The sequence below is a fragment of the Nycticebus coucang genome, chromosome 2 (genome assembly GCF_027406575.1).
Source record: "Nycticebus coucang isolate mNycCou1 chromosome 2, mNycCou1.pri, whole genome shotgun sequence".
Taxonomy (NCBI): domain Eukaryota; kingdom Metazoa; phylum Chordata; class Mammalia; order Primates; family Lorisidae; genus Nycticebus; species Nycticebus coucang.
This window is the reverse complement of record NC_069781.1, coordinates 137,681,255-137,701,881: the sequence shown is the minus strand read 5'-3', so window position 1 is coordinate 137,701,881 and position 20,627 is coordinate 137,681,255. Positions and strand designations below refer to the sequence as shown.

The 20,627-nt window shown below is 40.3% G+C and overlaps 1 protein-coding gene across 1 annotated transcript; it reads left to right on the top strand.

The window, feature by feature from the left end:
- Positions 1-4,577: 4,577 nt before the first annotated feature.
- On the top strand, positions 4,578-6,539 carry NDN (necdin, MAGE family member). Its single transcript, XM_053581988.1, has one exon. It carries the CDS (start codon positions 4,702-4,704, stop codon positions 5,698-5,700), a length of 999 nt encoding a protein of 332 aa, XP_053437963.1. The 5' UTR covers positions 4,578-4,701; the 3' UTR covers positions 5,701-6,539.
- Positions 6,540-20,627: the final 14,088 nt, after the last annotated feature.

Here is a 20,627-nt window from a genome sequence, read left to right as displayed (position 1 = left end):
GGTCTACCCTGTACTTGGTTTCAAACTTGAGTATCAATTCCCAGGCTTTAAGCACCCCAAGTGTAACCTCTCAGTGTTGTCCTAATCCACAGGAAATGGCACCGTATTAAACAACCTTCCTGGCAGAAGTGCAGTGTGACCTGTGTGCCAGTAGAGCTGGTAGGCAAAGTCCACCTGTTGCTGGAAACTTCCCTGGAGGGATATCCTTGTAGGAACTGAACTATTCATTCTAGCTCAGACAGCAGCTGGAGCATGAGAAACTCTCTTGGCAGAGCTCTGATGACCCTCATCAGAAGAAGCCAACTTGTATCATTGTGGTGGCCCAAGTTCGTGCTTCAATTTCATGAATCTATAAAATCTACATTGGTGAAATGTGAGTATGTAATTCTAATAACATTGCACTGTTAAAAAATACAGTCCACAGCCACAGCTGACCTGAGACTTAACTAATAGGTTCAGACATACTCATTATTTAAAAACTCACCAAATGAACTAAACAACTCATTTAAATAATTAGAAAAGAAAAAAACTTAGCAAAATAAGGAAAAGGAAATTAATGGAGACAAAAAATGCAAGAAATAAGGATTATTTTTAAGAAGCATGGAGGCCAAATGAGGTGGCTCATGCAGTAATCCTAGCAGTCTAGGAGGCTGTCTCAACTTGAGGCCAAAAGTTTGAGACCATCTTGAGCAAGAGCATGACTGCATCTCTAAAAAAAAAATAAAAAATTACTTGGGCATGGTGCCACATGCCTGTAATACCAGCTACTGGGGAGGCTGAGGAAGGAGGATCACTTTAGCCCAAGAGTTTGAAGTTTCAGTGAGCTATTATGACATCAGTGTACTCTGCCTAAGGTAACAAAATGACACTCTGTCTAAAAATTAATTAATTAATTAATTAATTAACGCATGGGAACTAGAAATCTATTCAAGTGACATTATCAAAAATAATTAATAAAATTGGCACAATTCCTTAAGATTGTGGTCACCAAGCCCCAGACCAGTACCAGTCCCTGGCTTGTTAACTGGGCCACACAGCATGACTACCTGAGCTCCCTCTCCTCCCTAATCCTTCTCCCACCCAATTCGTGGAACAATTATTTTCTGTGTAACTGGTCCCTGGTGCTGAAAATGTACACCTTAAGACATATTCAAGAAAACGGTAGATATCCATTAATCACAGGAGGAGAAGGAGGGAGAGGAGAGGAAAAATGAGGAGGAGGAGGACAGGGAAAGGGTGGGGAAGAAGGGGGATGGGGGAGGAAGAGGAGGCCTCAGGAAAGGGGAGGAGAGGCCGGAGGAGGGAGTAGGAGAAAGGAGGAAGAAACAAAAGAAATCCAATTAAGATAGATCTAAATGATATTTAGGAATTACTCTGGTGAATCTAGAAGCTAAGGAGTCCTGTAGGAGAGACTGGTATGGAAATTATCCTGCCAAAGGTGACATGTGTGAAAAACCAAAAAGAGAGAAAGCACAGAACATCCTTCAGATTCAGCTTACTTCAGAAAAAAAAATAAAGTGAGAAATGAGAAAGAATGGTTAAGCAAACAAAGTAGGAACTCTTCATATCAAGAAAATATATCAGGGGTGGCGCCTGTGGCTCAATGAGTAGGGCACCGGCCCCACATACCGAGGGTTGCGGGTTCAAACCCGGCCCCTGCCAAACTGCAACAAAAAATAGCCGGGCGTTGTGGTGGGGGCCTGTGGTCCCAGATACTCGGGAAGCTGAGGCAAGAGAATCGCCTAAGCCCAGGAGCTGGAGGTTGCTGTGAGCTGTGTGACACCACAGCACTCTACTGAGGGCAACAAAGTGAGACTCTGTCTCTAAAGACAAAAAAAAAAATAGAAAGAAAGATAATATATTAAATATGCTTCCAGCTTCAACTGACAATGATTAGATTCAAGGTAGCATGTTTAAAAAGCTGTGGACTTAAGAAAACCCAGGAAGAGGGGGAGGACCACATTTGCTTAGATGGTGCTCAACCTTGGGATCCCTGGTTCCAGAAGCTCCAACAATGACCTCTTTCCTCTTTGTTTCTTTTTTTTTTTAATTTTTAATTATTATGGACACAAGAGTTGTATATCTATATAGGGTACATGGGATATTTTGATACAAGAGTTGAATGTGAATTAATTAATTGGAGTATCTACCACCTCGGGTATTTATCAAATGTTAGGAACATTCCAATTCCACTCTTTTATTTATTTTAAAGTGCATAGTTGTCTTACAGCACACAAAAATAACCTCAATGATAAAAATGAATGCCACTCAGCAATACGCCACCACACATTGACACAAACACAACTGTGAGACACTGATATACCAAGGTTATGAAACCTTATCAAGTTGTTTGTACAGTGCTGCCAACATGAGTACAGGGTGGCAAGCTCACAACTTAATTGTCAGACTGTACGACAATGGCTTCGATGATCGTTATAGAAAAAGAGGTCCAAAATTGCTTTGAAGGGTGTACTAGGCACTGGCCTCAGGGGATAGCTTCCCAAAGGGAGTATTTTGAAGGTGACCATAGTGATATTCAGGAATGAAGTATGTAGCACTTTTTGGAGGATGAGTTCTAGAACTTAATTGTCAGACCTCGTATACCCTAACTTATAGTTGACTATACTTGGTTGTACTATTAAATATTTTTCATTCTATCTATCTAACTATCTAACTCTATTTTTGCACTCATTAATATGCCCACTTTATCCTCCCCTCCTTGCTACCCTTCCAAGCCTCTGATAACTGTCATTCTATTCTCTGTGTCCATGAGACCACTTGTTTTTATTTTTAATTTTTATTTCAAGATATGACAGGGTGGAAATATTTTATGTTACATAGATAACTTTCGTAATGCTTGAGTCCTGACTAAAGATGTGCCTGTCCCCACACAGTGTTCATAGGACCCATTAGGTAGGTTATTGCCCCTCTCTTGTACCCCTCCCCCAGGGTTGATTTCCAGAGTTTTACTCCCCTCTGTGTACATGTGTGCTTATCCATTAGCTCTAATTCAGTAGTGAGTACATGTGTCATTTTAATAGTTAGCTTCCACATGTAAGTGAGAACATGCACATTTGTCTTTTTGTGCTTGGATTATTTCCCTTAAAATAATGTTCTCCAGTTCCATCCATGCTATTTCAAATGGCAGGATTTCATTCTTTTTGTGGCTATATAATATTCCATCGTGGATATGTGCCACAATTTTTTTACCCAGTCATCTGTTGATGGACACTTAGGATGATTCCATAGGTTGGCTATTGTTAATAAACATGGGAGTGCTGGTATCTTTCTTATATACTGAATTTCCCCTCCTTTGCACATATACTCAGTAATGGGACTGCTGAAACTAGTATATGAAAAATCTTTCAACATCATTAATCATCAGAGAAGTGTAAATTGAAACTACAATGAGATATCACTCATCTCAGTTAAAAAAGCTTTTATAAAAAAAAATAATAAATACCAGAAAGAATATGAAGAAAGGAGAACCTTCATACACTGTTGGTGGAAAAATAAATTAGTGCAGTTGCTATGGAGAAAAGTATGAAGGCGCCTCAAAACAATAAAAATGGGATGACCCCTTTTTTTCAGGAATGGCCTCCAGAGTGTAAGGTTTGTGTTTCCCCACAGAGGATCTTTTTTCTATACTTGGAAAACACTGTCACCACCATATTGTGTCTCATACCTTTTGGCTACTTGAGATAGGCGACCAGGTATTACTTGTGGGACCTGTGTTTAAAAAAAGAAGTCAGGAACGATTTGAGAGGGAGTGCCAATGCGTGGACGTCCTGTGAGAAGGTAAAATCTCCACATAAACACGTAATGGGGGAGCAGCCCGTAACTCCAGGAATGAGGCCGCTGGAAAAACAGGGGTCCCATACAAGTGTGGGCTGACCAAGATGGCAATCTTCTTATTAGGGAATGTTAGTGGAAAAATTAAAATGGGATAAGAGACACCCAAAGGGAAGTGGAAAACCAAAATCCAAGACCACTAAAATATTAATGATGTTCAAATTCCTCGTGGATTTATGGGGAATAACATCATCTAAATTCTAAATTACTCCTTAAGTTATGATCCCTCTCATTTGGTAGGCAGGGGCTCCGATCCGTTTTTACCAGCATTTCTCAGGATTGCAATCTAAGACACGTTCTTCACAGTTCACACACTTTCCTGGGCAATTCCGACTGTCCCTCCCACTAACGCGTCTAAAACCCAAGTCCACACACTCGCCTAGTCTTCTTCTGGGACTCGTATTTAATTCTGTGTATACCTCGGAGAACACTTTCTAAGACACTCAACTTCAGTATCTCAGAAACTTGAGTTACCATTCTTCCCCTCAAACTTGGCCCTCCTCCAACGCTAATCCATCTCCCGCCACTCCCGCACATGACCTTCTTGGCCTAGGCAGGAAACCAGTGGGTCATTCTTGCTGTCCCCTGAGAGGCTCCTCTGCAGACGCGCCCAGACTGGCGCCCCACACAACCCTGCGGCCCGGGCTGCCCGGCCAGCCCAGGGCTGGGGGCGGACGCGCAGGCGCAGGCGCAGTGTCCCCAGTCGCCACCGCCCCGCCCCGGCCGCCGCTGCGGAAGGCGCGGCGAGCAGCAACGCGCACTTCCTCTCCGGGAGTCCACGGAGGGAGTGCAAACCCGAAGAGCTCCGGGACCGACCGAGAGGCCCTGCTCCTGTCAGACGGCGCAGACATGTCGGAACAAAGTAAGGATCCGAGCACCCCCAACTTTGCATGCGAGGCCCCCAACTCCGAGGTGCACGACAGCCCAGGGGTTCCGGTGGGGGTCCCCGCGTCTGACTCTCCGGCAGCGACCCCAGCGGAGCAGCCGCAGAGCCCTCCTCTAGGCCCGACGGCTGCCCCCCAGGCCGAGCCAGCGCCCCAAGCCCAGAGCGACGAGGACGACCCGAAGGCCCAGCAGCAGGCCGCGGAGCAGGGCCGCGCCCACCAGTCCCCGAGCGCGGCCCAGCCCGGCCCGGCGCCGCCAGCCCCGGCCCAGCTGGTGCAGAAGGCGCACGAGCTCATGTGGTACGTGCTGGTCAAGGACCAGAAGAGGATGATCATCTGGTTTCCAGACATGGTGAGAGATGTCATCGGCAGCTACAAGAAATGGTGCAGAAGCATCCTCAGGCGCACCAGCCTCATCCTCGCCCGAGTGTTCGGGCTGCACCTGAGGCTGACCAGCCTGCACACCATGGAGTTCGCGCTCGTCAAAGCGCTTGATCCTGAGGAGCTGGACAGGATGGCGCTGAACAACCGCATGCCCATGACAGGTCTCCTGCTCATGATCCTGAGCCTCATCTATGTGAAGGGACGCGGTGCCCGAGAGAGCGCCGTCTGGAACGTGCTGCGTATCCTGGGGCTGCGGCCCTGGAAGAAGCACTCCACCTTTGGAGATGTGAGGAAGCTGATCACCGAGGAGTTCGTCCAACAAAATTACCTGAAGTACCAGCGCGTGCCCTTCGTTGAGCCTCCCGAGTACGAGTTCTTCTGGGGCTCCCGAGCCAGCCGCGAAATTACCAAGATGCAAATCATGGAGTTCCTGGCCAGGGTCTTCAAGAAAGACCCCCAGGCCTGGCCTTCCCGTTACAGGGAAGCTCTGGAGGAGGCCAGAGCTCTGCGGGAGGCTAATCCCGGTGCCCAGTGCCCCCAGTGCCCCCAGTGCCCCCGCAACAGTGTCTCTGAGGACTAACAAGGTCTGGAGGCAGCTTGATGGTTTCTGACCCTCACCAGGGCTATGGAGGGGTGGGGGTGGTCATTAGAGTATTCAGGATTTACAGTGCAGTATTCATGTGTAACCTTTAAGTTTTCAGTACAGTGCTTTTGTATACCTTTTAATGCAACGTTGTATTCATTTGAGTACTATTGAGTAGTGTTTAGTGTGTATGCATGTTTGTTTATAAGTAAGCTGTGTTGGTGCTTTGGCTTTTGTGCAACCTTTCTTGGATTTTGTACGGAGATGTGCTAAACTGATGAAAATACATTGAGAAAATGTCCATCTTATTCTTTTATATGGGATGGGAGATGTGTGGGGGGATAGACTGCTCCTGGAGAGTTTGAAAGACCTCACCAGCAAAGCTGGCTTAACCAAGAGAACTGTGGAGGGTCCTCTCTTTCTGAACTTGCTGGGCACAGGAAACATCTGTGTGGAATGAACAGATTTGACCTGAACTGGTCTTGATGTGGGTACTTGGCACGCTTTACTAAACGCGTAACCCCGCCATGAGTAAATTTTCATGTAAACATTAAATATTCTTGTGATACAATCATTTTTGGGTAATTGTACTTATCATTTCAACAAAGCAGTGTGGTTGGGAATGAGACAAAGAATTCTCCACTTTACACGAGGCACAAATACAATTACTTCACTTAAGAGGGTGGGAAAATCACTACTCATGATTATTCACACGTGTGGAGTTTATGGGGTTTTTTTTAAATGTAACTCATAATTCCTTTCAAACCCCAGCAAAAACCAGAGAATTATAAAAACAAAAAGCAAGATTGCCCATAATCACATCACATGGAAATAAATAACATTTAGAGTATTCCCTTCCATTCATTTTCAACACTTTATCAGAATTAATAGCTACTTCTCAGGGACACTGAAAGAGTGAGACATTGATTAAGCTCTTTTTATGTATTCTGTCCTTTGACTTCATCCTCACAACAGCCTTATCAGGCAGGTGCGTACTACACCTGTGTCATGGAGAAAACATGGGAATAAAGTACTTCCCATGAAATGAACTTTCAATAGATTATAAAGCTTAATGGGAGAAGGAGTTGGGATTTGAACTCACCATATTGGTCCCCACTACCTACAATTTGCCACCAGCCTCCTGGGTTTTCCTTTGTTTTGTTGTTGTTGTTGTTTGTTTGTTTTAATTTCAAGTTAAGAATCTGCACTTTTAGCACCTCAGCCACAAGTGCCCCCACATACAGACACATAGGCTAGTAATTTTATTTTTCGAATTCTATAACAATCTTAAAGAGAAAGCAATATTATTCTGGTTGGACAAATTAAGAAATTTCATGTCAGAAAGATTAATTAACATAGCAAGTGAGCCCTCTTAGCAATGAGCCCAAGATTCGAAACATAATCTTTTCTGGGGGCTGGAGATGTCTTTCTGGCAAAGGGTGCAGGAGGAACACACAAGATACCATTGGGGGTGGGGGGAGGGAGGCAGTTGAGATATGGAGGCTATGCCTGGGACACCTGTGGCTCAGCAGTCAGTCGTGTTGCAGTGACCACTAAGTAATGCCTCAGAGAGGAGAATGAGATGAGGTTGAGGGTGGGGACAAAGGCTGGAGAAAAAGCTCATTATGAAGCTTTTAGTCTTGCAAAGGGGAGGGGAAAAAGGGAGCTTTAATAAGACCCGATGTCCTTTAAACGCCAGAAGAGTAAAAAAACACCATTTGGCCAAAGCCAGAATATTTTCTGGGGAAGATAGATAGTGAAGGTTACACACCTATCACAACACACTCAAAAGTATTAAACTAGGAGTCTCATTTGGGAGAGGGTGCAGATACTGAAAATGTTCAGGGAGCCCACATGCATGCCGAGGTGGAGTCATTCCCAGGTGCATATGCTTTCTGTGAAAGCTTTCAAGTGGCTTGAGCAAGTGGAGTGGGGACATTTATGCAATAACCTACCCAGGGGTGCCTGACATTGATGGCACCTCTTACCCAGAGCCAATGTGAGTGTCTCACCTGTTTGGAAAATGTTAGGATTATTAAGAAATCTTACTTTTCCCCAGTCTACCCAAACTGTTTCTCCAGAGTCAAAGAAAATTAGCCAATTTTTCATTTACAATTACAGGGCTATCCAGAATGTCCCTTGTTTCCGAAGCAGGACCACAGCTCCTGTTGCTGCATTGCGCTGATCATTTTCCTCAATGCTCTAATACTTCCCTTTGTGCTGAATTAACTTTTTGCAGCAACTGTAACCCCTAATACTTCCCTTTGTGCTGAATTAACTTTTTGCAGCAACTGTAACCCCTACACATATCTGGCAGTGAAACCCAGAAATAATCAGGCAGACGGTCCCCTCACATCCCCACTTAATCCCTTGGATTTGTGCACTATATTGTCAGAGGCAGGGAGAACCACCTTTTCCCAAGTAGGCACCTCAGCCATGCCATAGAGCACCAAACCTTTGCAGGAGAATAGGAATGTGAGAAAGGGAGAGCTGAACCCAGCAAGACACAGGGGCAGAGCTGCTCTGCTCTATGCTCAGTGGCAGAGAGCTGGAGACCTAGAGGAAGAGGCTTCCCAGCAGTAGAATGAGCTTAATTCATGACACCTGGTCCTGAAGAGACAGCAGCTTAGGGCCTGGGGATTGAGCACGCCACAGCTCTAAATTTTCACACTGGGCTTCAAATTGAAAGGTCGAAGTTTTTCAAATATTTTCCTGCATTGTACTGGGAGAGGTCCCTGAGGAAGGGGTTAGTGGGTCCTCAGTGTTTCAATCTAGGGTGACGGATGCCTGTGGCTGGAAGAGGATTTCCTAATTCTTCATAACATCTGACCTTTTACCTACCAACTGGAACCTCATTTCTTTACAAATACCTGCAGACATATTTCAATTTAATTAAATGTATTTTATTAAAGTCACATAGGGCAAAAATGACCTTTGTAAATTTAATTTAAAATCAAATGGCACCTAGTGTAGGCTATCCTCAGAGTAAATAGAAAACTTTAAGAAGTATAATTATTAAATAGAAATGACATGTTTTTTTGTCTATATTTTTTCTTTACTTTGAATTAATATGAGTGTACAAATTCTTAGATTACATAGTTTCTTATTTCCAGGGTAAAGTTTCAGTTGTCTTAAATGAACTTCATAAGCAGTTCAGTATCTCAGATACTTTAAAATCCATCTATGTCTCTCTGGGTCTTACCTGATCAACTCTTGTACACTGTTTCCCAGGAGAAGCCTCTCCTAGCCTTGTGAGAACAGCTGTGTTCTAAATTCACTGAAAATATACGATCTGTTTACAAATAAGTGCATTTTGTCTTTCCCTTCCTGTTGTTCAATAGTGAAGGGTAAGAACTGCCTCTCACGTTTTATCATTTCCTTTACGCTGTACTGAGGGACGTATGGATGTGCCTGATTAGTATTTGTTTCATGAGTTAAGCAGCTGAAAATAATAGTAAAGACGTACCACTCCACAAAGAAAAACAAAACCAAACGTGACCAATAATAATCAACCAATCTAAAGTAGAGGGGATATAGATAAGATGAAATAAGTGAAAGAAAAAAAAGAGAATGCTGATAAATAATGGAAGTAAAAAAAAAATTCAAGAATAATTTTGTTGAACACTCTAACAAAATGAGCCAATATCTAGCAGGGTTTTTTTAAAGGACAAATAGTTACAAATAAACAATTTTGTACTCCATAAATGGTCTGAAGACACAGCTCAGCGCTTTGAAGGTAAACACAAATACCAAGTGGTAAAATAAAAACAAAATCACCCTCATGTATGAATCACAATATTTGTATATAATTATCAAAGATACAGTAAAAGTAGATATCCTGTCATAGCAAAAGTAAATTGAAATTGGCATTCTTGGATCCTGGTATAATGTATAAATCACTATATTCTATTTTATGCATTACTTCCAATTGCATACTGAGTGCCTAATACATTACAGATGCAGAGCTAGGAATTAGGGATGCGAGAATGGACAGAATATACATTGTCCTGTGCTCACAGAGCATTCACTGCATTGAAAGAAGCAGGTGAATACAAAGAATCGCACTTCAGCGCAGTGAGAGCTATCCTAAGAGAAGTATGGGGCCTAAAGAGGCACAGACAGGTGCACACAGCTCAGACTGTCCTATAGAAGTGACACATAGATTGACATCCACAGGATGGGAAGTAATTAAAGCCATGAAAGTGATGTGGGGAAAGGGAAAGTTGGGAGGAGGGTTTCTTTGTGTCACAGGAAGGGCTGTGTGACCACACATAGAAGCATAGGAGACCATAAAATTAGTTTTTCTCAAAATAGAGTTAAAAGGAGGCAAGAAACACAAACATTTCAAAATTGGCTAAGTGCTATAACTTCAGATAAACGGGATGAAATCATACTAAATATACAGTTTCCACAAAGATGTGACAAGAAGAGGGCTAATTTTAATCAAATGAAGGACCAACAGGTTTAGAATGTACCTTCCTGAAGAATAGCCTTCTTTGGAATAAGCACCTTTGTTTTTGTTTGTTTGTTTTCATTTTTATCTACTTTCTAATTGGGGATCTAATGCTGCCCTTTTTTATCTTTTGAGTTGCCTCGTTATTCTGTGTTTCATCTACTAAGAATGTAAAACCTTTAACTATTCTACACATTTTCTGTAACTAAAGAGTTTTACCTGCCTCCTTATTAGCCCACCAGTTTGATTAAAAAAAAAAAAAAACTTTCAGATTTCTGTTCACTGTACAAATTCATTTGTTTATATGTGTTTATTTATTTAACAGAAATTTATTGAACTTCAACTATATGGCTAACTTGTGCTGGAGACTGGTACACATTGATAAATTAAGCAATCAGTTTACTTACAAACTTAGTGTTAACAGAGAATTATTAAAATGGAAACAAAACATTAAATACAAATTCCATGATTGTATAAGATATATGAAAGAAATGACTTGATTAGCACAATAGAGAATGCTTGAAAAGGCAAGTTAAGACAAAATATCCAGGAAATAATTTTCTGAAAAGGTGAAATTTAAGCTGACAGTTGAATGATTAGTAAAAGAGGCAAAGGTCAGAAGGAAAAGATGTTTTCAGTCAGGAAAAAGAAAAAAAAAAAAAAAAAAACACAAAGATAAGGTCCAGAGTTTAAAGAGTTGATTAACTAGATTTTGAGGTTGCTTTTAGTTCCAAAAACAAGATTACCAGTGGGCTGACGAGCATGCAACACCCAATATTCTTTACTTATGTATCTCTGTAGCTGAGGCTGAGACTGCATGAGTTAAATATGTAATTTTGTGGTATTTCAGCTGTGTTTCAGGCAAGCAATGTTAGGAGAAGTGTATTGGTGCTTTCCTTTGCTGCAACTTTTTTCTCTTTACAATAAGGAACATCAGAAGCTATTGCAGCTCCTATAATGAAAAGAGTATGAAAAGAGTCAAAAGAATCACAGAAAGGCCGAGCCTGACATCTGCAAACAACTGAACGAATATACCCACCTACTTATTTCTGCATTTCTTGGCATGTAGAATAAAGCCCATTTATATTGTCTTGTGGTATTTCTGTTTGTTGATTTCGTGCCACTCAAAGCATCCCTAAAGAGTGTAAATCTCTGGAAATTTATTGCTCATCTCCTATTGTGTGAGTACCATGGGTGGGATTAGGTTTTTATGACAGGCAGTGCGATTCCATCTCCTTCCTGCACTGCTCAGATCCGGCGCGGGAACTAAGTCGCCCAGGCGCAGTCCGATTGTGGAGATCAGAACTGTATTCTTACCACGTCAATCACCAAGAGAATAGAATTAAGGCTTTTGTCTCTAAAGCTGTTACCACTTTAGTGTTTTCAGTTATCTCAGAAAAAAATATACACACACACACTTTTAAAACATCAGTTTGTTTATTTATTTTTTTTATTTTTTGTTTGTTTGTTTATTTTGAGACAGACTCTCACTATGTCAGCCTGGGTAGAGTGCTGAGGCGTCACAGCTCACAGCAACCACCAACTCTTCGTCTTAAGTGATTCTCTTGCCTCAGCCTCCCAAGTAGCTGGGACTATGGGTGCCCACTGCAACACCAGCTATTTTTTGTTGCAGTTGCCATTGTTGTTTAGCAGGCCGGGGCTGGATTTGAACCCTCCAGCCTCAGTGAATGCGACTGGCTCCATAACCACTGTGCTATGGGTGCCCAGCCACAACTTGCTATTGTTAAGTCAAGAAATCATGCTAATACTGATGGTGCTTTCCCAAGCAGGGAAGAGAGACAAAGGGCCCAGAATTAGAATAGTAAGGGAGACATCCATGAAGTGGTAGGCAGACAAATTGTATTTAAAGAGTAAATGTGTGTGGCTCATATCTATAATCCCAGCGACTGGAAGGGCAAGCCAGGGGGATTGCTTAAGGCCATGAGTTCAAGACCAGCCTCAACAAGGTAGTCAGACCCCTATCTTTACAAAAAAATAATATATATATGTATATATAAAAATATATATATATTAAATGCCCAGGAGTTGTATTGGGCGCCTATAGTCTAAGTGTTCCAGAGGCTGAGGCAGGGGGATCACTTAAGCATAAGATTTCAAGGCTGAAGTGAAAGATATGAAAGTGATATATAGAGAGGATGGGAGAGGCTACCTTTTAGACTTGGTAGAGGAATAGTGGGTGGTTAGGTAAGGGTTGAGCACAGGGAGAAAAGTGAGTGTCATTTAATGAAACAGGACAGACGGATGAAAAAACAGGTGAAAACAGTAAGAGTTATGTATAAGCACTGTATGAAATATCCTAAAAGACATTCAAGGTAGGCAATTAATAAAGATGCCTAGCTCAAGAGAGAGAAATGTAGTCCTGCACTGGAGCAATACATTTATCCAGAGAAAAAGTGTAAAGAGGAAAGGGAAGTGTAAATTGGGAAACTGAAACATTGCCATATCTAGTGTTGAAGGAAGAGTTGACAAAGTGAACAAAAAGAGTAGGTGGTTGAGAGAGAGAAAAGTAAGCCAGGAGAGTGTTGGATCATGGAAATCAAAATAGTAACATTTAAGGCCAGAGGAAGTAGCCAGTGGTGTCAAATCCTGTTGTGGTATTATAAGCATTTGGGGCAGGGGATATTTGCATTCAGTAGGATCAGCACCAATTAGAGAGGAGCTTACAGGAGATTAGGTTCAGAGGCATATTGTACGATTAGCATGAACTCAGGTGAGAGTTAATGCTGGTCTTAACCAGAGAATTAATAATGAAGATGGAGGTTAGTAGAAAAAATTGACAAATATTTGAAGATTAAGTTGACAAAAAACGAATGATGGGTGAAATTCTAGAAGCAAGAACAGAGTGCAAAGATTATGGCTTGGTTTCTGGCACACACAACCTCTTGAGTACTGTCAGTTACTCAGTTTGAGAGCAAAAAAGGAACAGATTTATGTGAGAGGATCATACAGTCAATTTTTTTATTAAATCATAACTGTGTATATTAATGTATTTATGGGGTACAATGTGCTGATTTTATATTTGGAATGCTTACATCAAACTGAATGACATAGCCTTCGTGTCACTTAATTATTTGTTGTGTTAAGACATATATACTCTACTCTTAATAGATTTGACATGTAACCTTGCATTATGCACAATAGGTGAAGTCCCACCAATTGACATGAACATGGGATATCTAAACAGAAACATCCTTTAAACTGGAGAGAAATTCACAAGCAAGGAAATGAAGATGTAGATCAGAGGTGTATGAACTCACAAATGGGAGAGAGTGATATCATTTAAGGAGAAAACATACATTTGAAAAGGTAATCTGTGCTTTGCCTGAGCAATTTAGGCAGGATGTGCACAGATACTAACAACAGCTATCCTCGGGTATTTATGTTACTTTTTGTTCCCAAAGGCATATGAGAAGGAAGGAAGGAAGGAAGGAAGGGAGGGAGGGAGGGAGGGAGGGAGGGAGGGAGGAAGGAAGGAAGGAAGGAAGGAAGGAAGGAAGGAAGGAAGGAAGGAAGGAAGGAAGGAAGGAAGGAAGGAAGGAAGGAGTACAGGATGGAATGCTGAAGAGAACGAACACAGAGACAAGCAGAGAGAGAGCTGTCAAACAGTATCAAGAAAACTCGGACAAAAGATAGAGACTTTACATCTTTTGTATTAACCTGGATTGATTTGCAACACATTCTTATTAGTAAAGCATCACAAGAATGGAGAAGCAAGAATCCAATGTACTCAATTCCCCTATGAAGGCAGTAGATGAGCTAATACAAGGTGGGGGTAGGGGAATGAGGGAGAAGGGAGGAGGAGGGGGAATCAGGGTGTATGACACACCCCTTTGGGGCGGGACACAAGTATAAGAGGGACTTTGCCTAACACATGCAATCAGTGTAACCTAATTCTTTGTACCCTCAATGAATCCCGAACAATAAAAAATAAATAAAATAAAATAACAACTTCAATCACACCTGCTCAAAGACCAAAAATGGAAGGAAGAGAGGGAGGGAGGGAGGAACAGAGGCAGGAAGGAAGGAAGGAAGAAGTTAGGAAGTTAGGAAGTTAGTTGAAGCAGAAGTTAGGAATAAAGTAACATTTATTTTTCTAGTTGGTTTTTTTTTGTCTTGGGTTGATTTGGGGGGATTTTGTTAAGTAAATTTATTTCAAGTTAATGTGAGGGTACAAATAATCAGGTCAAAATATTTGATTTTTTTTAGGTAGAGTCTTTCTTGCAGTTATGACACACACAAAAGGTGTGCCAAACAGCCCCACCCCATGCTCATTTAGTGAGAGCATCCCAATCCTCTCCCCCTCCTCCTTCCTCATTACCTCTCCCCTCAACTTGAACTGAAATAGGTTTTTCTCCTTTGTGGGCATACATTAGATTATTTACTGGCTTCATATTAGTATTGAGTAAATTGGATAATTGCTTTCCCATTCTTGTGATACTTTACTAAGAAGAATGTGTTTCAACTCCATCCAGGATAATACAAAAGATGTGAATACATCTTACAATACATGTTGTAATACAACCATCTTTTTATGGCTGAATAGTATTCCATGGTGTGCATGCACCACAATTTGTTAATCCATTCCTGAGTTGATGGGCATTAGGTTGTTTCCAGGTGTTTCCAGGTGTTTCCATGTCCTGGCTATTGTAAATTGAGGTACAATAAACAATCTAATGCAAATGTCCTTATGATAATTTTTTTCTTCTGGATTGGTGCCTAGTAGTGGGATTGTGGGGTCAAATGGGAAGTCTAATTTGAGTTCTTTAAGGATTCTCCAAGGAGACTACACTAGTTTTCAGTTCCACCAACAATGTGAAAGTGTTCCCATCACTCCACATCTATGCCAGCATCTGCAGCTTTGCAACTTAGTGATGTGGTTTAATATTACTGAACGAGCTCTACAAAGAAAATCATGAAACCCTAAGAAAAGAAATAGCAGAAGTTATTAACAAATGGAATAACATAAACTACATTTTAGAAAATGCAGTTTTAAAGATGCAAGGAAATGGAAGAAGTGGTCAATTATTAAATTTAGTTGAGATGGAAAGTAAAGAAGTGAGAAATGCCCACAGAAATTACTAATAAAGAGATTGTGTTACTGTTATAAAAAGCAGTTTCAGTGGGATAGATCTCAACAGGAGACAAACTTTCGTGAATTGAGAATTGAGGAGGATGTGAGTGCAAATGATTTGAGTTGACGATAGAAAGATATCAGGATTGACAGTGGTGAGACCAAGAGTATAGGCAGAATTATTGACCTTAAACAGAATTGGGAATTCATCCTCTACAGGGATGAGACAAGATAAAGTGACTGGGGTATGCCTACTTGTATTTGTGACAAGAAGTTGATGGGAGAATATTTTATCAGAGGAGTAGCAGGAAAAGTCAAAATGTAAGGCAGAGAAAGAAAGTAATGAGATAGAAATACAGTCTCATATGTGTCCCAGAGATTGGAGAAGGCAGAGATCTTCCCAGAGATTCTGTCATGCCATACTCCAGTAAATATTAGAACATTCAATTCAGTGATATGTAAAACACTTAATACAACAATACCAATTTGCTTATTTGTTCTAGAAATGCAAGCCTATTTCCATATTCAGAAATCAATCATCACAATTCATCGTAGCCACAATTTTAAGAAGAAAAAATCACATGACCACCATTACCAACTCAGTGAAGTATGTCTAAAACAAAAATCACAGTTAACATTGCTTTAACGTTTAATGGCAAAAGATTGAATGTTTTCTTCTAAGATCAGATACCAGGGTAGAGTAAGGTATCCACTCTCATTATTCCTTTTCAATTTGGTAAGCAGAGCCCTATCAAGTTCAATAACACAAGACAAGGAAGTAAAATGTTTGTAGATCGAAAATAAAAAAAAAAATCTGTCCTTACTTACAGATGACACAACTGTCTATGTAGCAAATCTCAAATAATCTATAAAAAAATCCCAGGACATATAAATGAGTTTATCAAGATGATAGGGTACAAGATAAATACCCAGAGTACATCATATTTTCATATACTAGCAATAACAATTGAAAGCTAAAATGTAAAACTCAGTACCATTTACAACAGCTCAACAATAGTTATGTATACACCCAACAAAACAACCATAAGATACGTATGCTGAAAATTATATACAATGATGATTTAAAAAAAATCAAAGAAGACCTATATAAATGGACAAAAATATCATGTTCCTTGATCAGAAGACTTGATATAATAAACAAATCAAACTGATCTTTAGGATTAATGCAATTTCTAGCAAAATCCCATTAGTTTTCCTTGAACTGCCTTGATTTTAGCACAGAAAGTCCCACTTTCTAGGAAGCCCCTCTGTGGAGGGTGAAAAGTCTACATTTTTTGCTATGAGTGAAGGATATTAGGTGAAAGAAACTACAAACTTCTATGGCAGCCCCCAAACAGGGGCCAGATGCATTTTAGTGCCAAATAGAGATACCATGTGTTATCTTTTTTTTGAGTTACTGTCTCTGTTTTTTGTCTTTTTCCCCCGAACACTGATATGGGCAACCATGACTTGCACTTACAGTAACAGCTTACCTATTGCATCACATCAACTCATGTGACTTAAATCTGCATGTGAAGCATGCTGTAATCAGGAGAATTTGTGTATATCTGAGATTACTTGTGGATTAACTGCTCTGCTTTGAGCCAATCTAATGATATACTAGTTTTTAACTTTAAGACTGTTATGTCTGTTTTCTAAGAATTTAGAGAGTGAAAATATGAACAACAATTATAAGAACTCAGGCAGCATAGCCAAGAAGATTGTGTTATTTTATTGGCATGTGAAGGCATGAAATGGCATAATACAACTGGATTACAAAGGTTGGCATAATACAATTGGATTACAAAAGGTAAATAAACAAAACAGAGACTTTTTCATGATACACAGAAAAATAATTTGGTATTGGGCATTGTGAAGAAAGCAACGTGATCTATGTTATTTTTCTTGGCTGTCACAACAAAATACCACATACTCGGGGGCTTAAACAGCAGAAATCTATTTCTTTCTTTTTTTTTTTTAACTCATAGCTGTGTGCATTAATGCATTTATGGAGTACACTGTGCTGGTTTTATATACAATTTGAAATACTGACAACAAATTGGTTAACATAGTCCTCGCTGCACTTTCTTAATTATTGTGTTGAGACATTTATACTCTACACTTAGTACATTTGACAAATACCCTTGAAAAATGCACCATAGGTCCTACAGATTACCCTCCCTCCAACCATCCTTCCCCCTCCTCTTCCCTCTCCCTCCTCTTGCCCCTTCATCTTGGGCTGCAGTTGAGTTATAGCTTTCATATGGAAGTGTGGGTGATTATATATTTGTTTCCTGGTAGAGCTAAGTACCTTGGATACTTTTTCTTTCATTCTTGAGATTACTTTACTAAGAAGAGTATGTTCCAGCTCAATCCATGTAAACATAAAAGTGGTAAAGTCTCCATCTTTTTTAAGGCTGCCTAATATCCCATGGTGTATTTATACCAAAGTGTATTAATCTCTTTGTGGGTCAATGGGCACTTGGGCTTCTTCCATGCCTTGGCAATTATGAACTGGGCTGCAACAAACATTATGGTGCAAATATCTTTATTATAAAGAGATTTTTTTGTCTTCTGGATATATACCCACTAGAGGAATTATTGGATCAAATGGCAGGTATATTTTTAGATCCCTCAGTGATCTCCAAACTTCTTTCCAAAAGGAGTTTATTAGTTTATGTTCCCACCAGCAGTGTAGAAGTGTTCCCTTTTCTCCACATCCATGCCAACATCTATAGATCTATAGTTTTGGGATTTTGTGATGTGGACTACACTTTTTCTTTTTAATTCAACTTTTTTTTAATTAAATCATAACTGTATAGGTTGATATGATCATGGGGCATCATACACTCGCTTCATAGACCATTTGACACATTTTCATCACAATAGTTAACATAGCCTTCCTGGCATTATCTCAGTTACTGTGCCAAAACATTTACATTCTACATTTACCAAGTTTCGCAAATACCCCTCTAAGATGCGCCACAGGTATGATCCCACCGATGCCCCTCCCTCTACGCACCACCCTCCTCCCTCCCTACCCTTTCACACTTCCCCCTATTGTTAGGTTGTAACTGGGTTAAAGCTTTCATGTGAGAGCCCCAAATTAGATTCATAGTAGGGCTGAGTACATTGGGTACTTTTTCTTCCATTCTTGAGATACTTCACTAAGAAGAATATGTTCCAGTTCCATCCATGTAAACATGAAAGAGGTAAAGTCTCCATCTTTCTTTAAGGCTGCATAATATTCCATGGTGTACATATACCACAATTTATTAATCCATTAATGGATCGATGGGCACTTGGGCTTTTTCCATGACTCAGCAATTATGAATTGGGCTGCAATAAACATTCTGGTACAAATATCTTTGTTATGTTGTGATTTCTGGTCTTCTGGGTATATGCCCAGCAGAGGAATTACAGGATTGAATGGCAGATCTATTTTTAGATCTCTGAGTGTTCTCCATATATCTTTCCAAAAGGAATGTATTAATTTGCATTCCCACCAACAGTGCAGAAGTGTTCCCTTTTCTCCACATCCACGCCAACATCTCTGGTCTTGAGATTTTGTGATATAGGCTAGTCTCACTGGAGTTAGATGATATCTCAAAGTAGTTTTGATTTGCATTAATCTGATGATTAAAGATGATGAGCATTTTTTCATATGTCTGAAGGCCGTGCACCTGTCTTCTTCAGAGAAGTTTCTCTTCAAATCCCTTGCCCAGCCTGCGATGGGATCCCTTGTTTTTTTCTTGCTAATGCGTTTGAGTTCTCTGTGGATTCTGGTAATTAAACCTTTGTTAGAGATATACCCTGCAAATATCTTCTTCCATTCTGAGGGCTGTTTGCTTGCTTTACTTACCGTGTTCTTGGCTGTGCAGAAGCTTCTTAGTTTGATCAAGTCTCAGTAGTGTATTTTTGAAACTGCTTCAATTGCCCTGGGGGTCCTCCTCATAAAATACTTGCCCAGATCAATTTCTTCAAGGGTTTTCCCTGCACTCTCCTCTAGTATTTTTATAGTTTCATGTCTTAAGTTTAAATCTTTAATCCAGTGAGAGTCTATCTTAGTTAATGGTGAAAGGTATGGGTCCAATTTCACTCTTCTGCAGGTTGCCAGCCAGTTCACCCAGCACCATTTGTTAAATAGGGAATCTTTTCCCCACTGAATGTTTTTAATTGGCTTGTCAAAGGTCAAATAGCGGTAAGTAGCTGGATTCATCTCTTGGTTCTCTATTCTGTTCCAAATATCTACTTCTCTGTTTTTGTGCCAGTACCATGCTGTTTTGATCACTATCAATTTGTAGTAAAGTCTGAGGTCTGGTAGTGTGATTCCTTCTGTTTTGTTTTTATTTCTGAGTAATGTCTTGGCTATTCGAGGTTTTTTCTGATTGATATAAAACAAAGTATTGTTTTTTCAAGATCTCTGAAATATGACAGTAGAGCTTTAATAGGGAGTGCGTTGAAATTATATATTGCTTTGGGTAGTATGAAAATTTTAATAATGTTGATTCTTCCCAGCCACGAGCATGGTATGTTTTTCCATTTGTTAACATTTTCAGCTATTTCTTTTCTTAGAGTTTCATAGTTCTCTTTATAGAGATCTTTCACGTCTTTTGTTAGGTAAATTCCCAAATATTTCATCTTCTGGGATAGAGTCCTTAACTGCTTTTTCAACTTGACCGTTGTTGGTGTATATAAAAGCTACCGATTTATGGATGTTGATTTTGTAACCTGAGACGCTGCTGTATTCCTTGATCACTTCTAGGAGTTTTGTAGTAGAGTCCCTAGTGTTTTCCAGATACACAATCATGTCATCTGCGAAGAGCGAAAGTTTGATCTCTTCTGACCCTATATGGATACCCTTGATCGCCTTTTCTTCCCTAATTGCAGTGGCTAAAACTTCCATTACAATGTTGAAAAGCAATGGAGACAATGGGCAGCCTTGTCTGGTTCCTGATCTGAGTGGAAATGATTCCAATTTAACTCCATTCAATATGATATTGGCTGTGGGTTTGCTGTAGATGGCCTCTGTCAGTTTAAGTAGAAGTCCCTTCTAGACCAATTTTCTTGAGTGTTCTGATCATGAAGGGATGCTGGATATTATCAAAAGCTTTTTCTGCATTGATTGAGAGAATCATATGGTCTTTGATATTTAATTTGTTTATGTGCTGAATTACATTTATAGATTTATGTATATTGAACCAGCCTTGAGACCCTGGGATAAAACCAACTTGGTCATGATGTATAATTTGTTTGATGGGTTGCTGGATTCTGTTTGTTAGGATCTTGTTGAATACTTTTGCATCTATACTCATTAGTGATATTGGTCTATAATTTTCTTTTCTTGTTGGGTCTTTTCCTGGTTTGGGGAACAGGGTG

Excerpts from the sequence above, each read along its gene's own strand:
- NDN (XM_053581988.1), top strand. The coding sequence starts at position 4,702 with ATGTCGGAACAAAGTAAGGATCCGAGCACCCCCAACTTTGCATGCGAG.